The 6,779-nt window shown below is 38.0% G+C and overlaps 1 protein-coding gene across 10 annotated transcripts in view; it reads right to left on the bottom strand.

Moving 5' to 3' along the window:
- Herc1 (HECT and RLD domain containing E3 ubiquitin protein ligase family member 1) overlaps nt 1-6,779 on the bottom strand; it is a 199,422-nt gene that overhangs the window by 81,380 nt on the left and 111,263 nt on the right. For all 10 annotated transcript variants that reach the window (XM_029556090.1, XM_029556083.1, XM_029556082.1 and 7 more), the window contains 3 exons: nt 4,342-4,497; nt 2,549-2,655; nt 1,452-1,562 (listed from right to left, as the gene is read on the bottom strand). In XM_029556090.1, the coding sequence (XP_029411950.1) occupies nt 1,452-1,562; nt 2,549-2,655; nt 4,342-4,497 (374 nt within the window). The remainder of the gene's footprint in view (nt 1-1,451; nt 1,563-2,548; nt 2,656-4,341; nt 4,498-6,779) is intronic.

Genomic DNA, 6,779 nt, shown 5'->3' with positions numbered 1-6,779 from the left:
ATATATGTTTTTAAAAAAAGGGAAGAGTGTGATGGTTGGGAGAAAAAAAAGGTGTTATGACTAGACCACAGGATAATCCAACACTTAAATAGAAAAAGAAAAATCAGTAAAGAAGAATGAGAAGCTAGTAAGATAGAAGGAAAATAGGAAAAACCAGTAGAATCATGAAAACTAAGCTAAGAATTTAAATGTATGAAGTAGAGTACTATTTAGAAGGTGAAATCTGTAGAGCCTACTGGCCACATGGATGGGGGCATTAGATGAGTCTAGAACAACTAGGAAAGTAGGTTTGGAAAGCTAGAGGAACAGGGGTATTACCAGTCAAAAATGGACCAGAAAGATAAAGGAAAAGTTCTGAGGGAAAAACACTTGGGCTTGCATTTACCTACCCATGTAGATAAAAATGATCACAGATAAGACAATGTTAAGAATAGAATCCTACCTTTAATCCCAGCACTCTGGAGACAGAGGCAGGGGGATCTCAGTGAGCTCAAGGCCAGTCTGGTCTATATAGTGAGTTCCAGGCCAGCTGGAGCTATAAGGAGACTCTGTCTCAAAAAGAGAAAAAAAAAAAAAAAAGAAGAATAGAATAGAATAGAATAGAATAGAATAGAATAGAATAGAATAGAATTCTGAGGAAAGCCAACATCCAAGTGGTACCAAAGAAGATTTATGTCCAAAGGGTACACATAGAACTAGGGCAATTAGGGCTTTTTGAAGCGACAGAAAGCTTCAGTTTCTGGGGGTCAAGTAAGATACAGACAAAAATACATCCCAGGTTCTACATCTACAGATTCAACAAACCACAAAGTATTTTTTAAAAGAAACAACTACATCTATATTGAACATGCTCAGAGCCTCTTCCTGTCATACAAGAAATATGACAACTATTTACATAGCATTTATACTGTACTGTGTATTAGATAATCTAAGACTGTTTCAAAGCATATAGGAGGATATGCGTGAGCTATTTGCAAATATTGTACAATTTTATACAAGGGCATCAACTGATTTGGGCAAGAGCATCAACTGATTTGGACAAGCTTGGGAGGTCCTAGAACCAATTTCTTCAGAAATAACTCTAAATATATTTAGCAATTAACATTTTTACAGAATTTTGGTATCCTGATGGATGATAAACAATTAGATAAAGAAATGAAAAGTAAGGAAGTGGCTGGCGTATAGTTTGCTCTTTTGAGAAGCTTGCAGTGAAGGACAAGAGCGACAATAAAGACATTTTCATGAATAAAAATAATATTTGAGAGCTGGGAATGAAAAACAATCATGAGAAGGAACTAGTGGAGTAGAGAAAATTCAGAGAGGAAATAGAAAAACTGATACAGCAAAGTCCCTCATAAGGCCTTGCAGACAGAGACCTCTAGGTACTAGGGTATCTACTCGTGCTGCCTAAAAACATTAGAAAAAAAAAAAAAAAAGAAAGAATAGATTACCTGTAATTTTATTTCCTGTTCTTTTTCCTTTATTTGAATAGCATGTTTGGCCTGAGCAATGGGAGTCTCCCACATACAATCCGACAGAAGGGAAAATAAGCGTTCAACAACCTGGTTTATTGAAATGAAAAGGATGATAAAATTTATAGAGTAATGTTATATATTTTTATAAAGTATCATGGTAATATTCAGTCACACATTTAGTTTGATTATACTAATACCCAACACCTATTTTTGGTGATTATATTTGGAATGTTATTTTTAGAAGAATCACTATAAAACAGTTCCACTGTCATTATATTACTAGATATGGGCCTCTGCTAAGACTTTACAATCTCACACCTTTTTCTCTCTAGAGGCCAACTCTACTAAGAAATTCCACAAACTTTCCTTTCCTTTTGACTTTACACCTATTCTCTATTTCTCTACTTCTTATACCCCATAACTTGATTTCTCTTTCCCCTTCTTTAAGAAAGAAATGATAAAAAAAGCAATCTTTCTTTAAAAAAAAAAAGAATTTATTTTTATTTTTTGTGTATGAGTGCTTTTCCTGCATGTATGTATGTGTATCACATGTGTGTCTGGCACTCTTGTGGGGCCAAAAGAGGGCATTGGGTCCTTTAGAACTGGAATTATCGACAGTTATGAGCCATCACGTGGGTGCTGGGAACCAAACCCAGGTCCTCTGCAATAGCAGCAAGTGTTCTTAACTATTGAGCCATCTCTCCAGCCCCAGAGAGCAATCTTTTAAAATATTTATTATTTTTAAAAGTTTATGTGTATGAGTGTACTGCCTGGATGTGTGTAGGAGTACCCATGTCATGCAGTGCATAGGGAGGTCAGAAGCGGGCATCAGATCCCAAACTGGAGTTATGAATGGAGCCATCATATGGGTGCTGGAAACAGAACCCAGGTCCTCTGTAAGAGCAGTCAGTGCTCGTAACTACTGAGTCATCTCTCCAACCACACCAAAAAGCAATCTTAAAAGTAGAAGAAATGACGCATTTACAGCTAAAGAGATTTTATGTAAGTTTAGATTCTAATTGAATCACACTGCAGATGCAAAAACAGTCTTTAGTAATTTCAAAAATAAAAACCTGGGCCATTTGGTCATCTTCAACACCAGATTCACAAGCTGGTAGCACAGCTTCAAGGACATGAAGAGCAAGGAGCCTTGTTCTTAAGTTACCAACCAAAGGAATACCTGGAAGGGAAAATGTTTTCTTGTATCAACGTGAATGACATTCAAAGTTGAAGTTTTCATGTTAAAAAAAAAAAAATCTCTAAGGCTACAAAGCATTTATGAAACAGACTTCATTTAAACCTATTCTCACATGATTCTGAATTCAATCTATGCCTATTAAAATACAAGTATATTCTTGATTATATTTTGATTTTGATTTGTTTATTTACTGGACAAACACCTGTGTTGGTACTATGCTATATATTGCACATACAGTAACCCTTAATGAAAAAAAAGAAGTTCAGAGAAGTTAATAATTGACCCAAACTGCATAGTTTAGTAGAAGTAGAATTTTAGCCCTAAAGCTCAAGCTTATTCTCTGATTCCCTGGCTCCAGTTCATGCTGTATTGCAGAGATTGTTAGGTTTTGTTTACACTTTCATACACGTATAAATTGTATGTTGAAGACATTACTCCTCAATGGGAAGTAAGCAGTTTGTACTTTTCTAAAGTTAGAAAAGGTAGAGAGTAAATATTAGTGCATAAATATATATTTTTATAGATATAATAAAATTAGATGAAAATAAGTAATTTTTCTTTTATGGCTAAGAACATAATATAAACCTCACTTCATTAAAAGAGATGAGCTATTGTAAATTATACTACTTAAGAAAAACTACTGAAGTATACTGAGAATGTAAACATAAAATAACTCAAAACATAGAACATTAAATTATATTTTTGCATATTTATGACATGCTGTGTATAATGAAAAGTTCTAGAAATGGGTAGAGCACTGTGAATATGCTTAATGTCACTGAATCAGACAATTAAATGATCAAAATGTTTAATTTTTTATGGAGGTGTTGTCAAAATTATGGGAAAAAATCCAAAATAGCAAAGGACTGACAGTAACCTATGTAAGATTACCAGACTTGTAGGTTGCAACTAGGAATTCAGTTTACTACATACAACTGTCATAGGTATCATACAACATTAAGTCATAATCAAAGCAACTGCTGTCATAGCTATTGCACAACATTGTCATAATCAAAGCAACTGAAATAGCATCAAAATACAAGGAATAGGGGGCTGGAGGGATGGCGCAGCAGTTAAGAGCCGACTGCTCTTGCAGAGGACCTGGGTTCAATTCCCAGCACCCACATGGCGGCTATGAACTGTCCTTAACTCCAGTTCCAGGGGAATCCAACGCCCTCTTCTGATCTCTGTGGCACTGCACGACATGGGTGCACTCACATACATGCAGGCAATACACCCATACACGTAAAATAAAAATTATAAAATATTAAAAAAAAATACAGGGGATAGAAAAATTCAGATCTGACCTGCAAATCTAAGAAGAAAGGTAATTTACCTGTAGTAAAGTAATTTACCTGTAGTAATTTACCCGTAGTAAATTAAGTATATCTTCTCCACTTATTTTTAGTATACATTATACTTTGAACAAATAAGGCCAAGTTCTCTGGATTAAATCATAATCTTCTCCCGAACCACTTGCCATTATTAATTCTCTACCAATTATTTATCCCTGAAATTGGTATTTTCTTTCAATTAAATAAAAAACAGGAAGTCAAGAAGAAAAGTCTTCAAATTATAATCAAGTATGAAATGTTAAAGTCTGGCATTACCTTAATAAGATGCATGAAAATATAAAAACACTGAAACAAAGGCAAAGGACATATATACCTGAAGAACACTTCTGAGATGCAATATTTAGAAGGACCTCTGTCCATTTTGGCGAAGCCATTTTTGACTGAATTGCTTTTGAAGACACAACTCTTCGAAGAAAAACTAAAAAATCGCCCAGATGGAGTTCAGCTGCATGTTGCTTCCTAAGAGCAGCTGGAAATGAAGAGATATGTTTACAATGTAACTGAAGGGCAGCAGGATATAGCTTATCTTACCCAGCTTAAATTTTGATTGCAATAAGCATAAATCTAATTCATAATCTAGGTTTTCAGCAAGTTACTAACTTTGAAAACTAAAGAAGAGAATTGGGAAAGGCCTAATGAAATACTTTTACATCTGTGTACAAAAAGAATAGTGGTTTGGACCTCCATGGGGTACCTACTGGCTTGGAGCTCAGCAGACCACCAGAGTGCCAGGTTCTGGCCTCCCTCTGGCCTCCAACAACCAGAGGGCCTGAGAACCCAGGGGACTGCCTGAACAGCCCCTCGCTCCTGCTTCCACATGGTGGTGATCTTCCCCTAATTGCCCCATACCATCCCCCTACCTGGGATTTTGTGAGGCCCCTCCCAAGGCCCCAGGGCAGATCTGGCTTTGGTAGGCTAAGGCTGAGATCCTAGCAGACAGCCTGAGAGGGTAGGTTCAGATCTCCATTGGTGTAGCAGCTGGGATCTCAGCAGACCACCAGAGTGCTGAGTTCTGGACCCCCTCTGGCCTCCCTCTGGCATAGGGTTGACAACGCAAGGGACTGCCTGAGAGAGCCTGGATCCTGCCTCCACGTGGTGAAGGAAGGCTGAGTGGACCTGACTGGAACCTGAATAGTGCTTCTGTGGGTATCCCTGAACAGCTGATCTGAAGCTATCACTTCCCTCCAAAATAAACCTGAGAGAACCTGAACCCTGTACCAACCACCTTTACATAACCAAGAATCTAGGCACCCAGATAATACAAACAGAAGCATATTTCAACTTCATTCTCCTATCAGAATCATAAACAACAAAAGAAATTCACATGCCAAAACCACAATGAAAGAATAATAAAATGGAAAGCCACTATGTCCCCACCAAACCCCACCAATCCTGTAGAAGAGTGCTACAAGGAGAATTCCCTAGAGATAACCCAGAACACTGAATTTAAAAGAACAATCATAAACACAATCAAGGAATTCAACTAATTTAAAGAACACATGAACAAACAAATGAAAGAGCTAAAAGAAGATAGAGATAAACTTCTGAATGAATTCACAAACTAGATAGAAACATTGAAGAAAACTCAGGCAGAAATTAAGAAGGAAGTGCAAGGAATGAAAAACTTAAATAAGCAAATTGGAACAACAAGGGAATGCCTCACTGCTAGAATGAATGAAATGGAAAACAGAATATCAACACTGGAGGATAAAGTTGAAGAACTGGACCACTGAAGCAAAGATTATGAAAAATTAAAAAAAAACCCACAGGAATGGAATATGCAAGAGATGTGGGACACCATGAAAAGACCAAATCTACGGATCATAGGAATAGAGGAAGGAGAAGAATTTCAGGTTAATGGTGTTGACCAGATCTTAAACAGGATTGTAGAAGAGAATTTCCCGAAATTAAGGTAAGAGATTGCCATACAAAAACAGGGAGCACATAGAACACCAAATAGACAGGATTAGAATGGTCTTTGCCCAAGCTTTATCTACATGGCACATGGTAATTCAAAGTACCAGACTGGTGGAACTAACCTTCTTAGATGTTTAACATTCATACTTTGAGGCCTATACTAATTTGGTCAGAGGGACATAAAGGACAGTTTTTGCTCCTTGCCCTCCTAGGTCAACCAATTCCAGGGGACTATAAGCATCTCTCAAAATGTTCTGTTACTGTGGTGGATGGCACATTGTAATTCAAAGTACCAGACTGGTGGAACTAACCTTCTTAGATGTTTAACATTCATACTTTGAGGCCTATACTAATTTGGTCAGAGGGACATAAAGGACAGTTTTTGCTCCTTGCCCTCCTAGGTCAACCAATTCCAGGGGACTATAAGCATCTCTTACCTTGTTCTGTTACTGTGGTGGGTCACCTGTCCTCTTGATCAAAGAGGCCATGGAGACCCCACCAGATGGACTTGAACCAGTGTCCAGTCTACAAAAGGCTTCCTGATCCTGCAACACCCGCCAGCCTCTTTCTGGGGCTGACAGCCTCTTTCTGGGGCTCCGAGGCTTACCTTGCCTCTCCCTGATCCTTTGCATCCAGTACAACCCAACTACTCAATCCACTCCCTGGGAAATCTTGGGGCTTATTCCCACCCCATCAGCCTTTGCATCCCTGTGTGGCACCGCCACAGCCAGGGTCTCAGGTCAGTCCAACACCCAAGTTCCTGAGGCCAAAATCATTCTTAGAAGATTCCAGACCCAAGGAGAAAGTCTGAAAACTTCTGACCGACATTGGAAG

This window comes from Nannospalax galili, unplaced genomic scaffold (genome assembly GCF_000622305.1).
Source record: "Nannospalax galili isolate Female #2095 unplaced genomic scaffold, S.galili_v1.0 scaffold407, whole genome shotgun sequence".
Taxonomy (NCBI): Eukaryota; Metazoa; Chordata; class Mammalia; order Rodentia; family Spalacidae; genus Nannospalax; species Nannospalax galili.
Note: the sequence above shows the minus strand (reverse complement) of the source record. Positions and strands in the feature narration are given on the sequence as shown.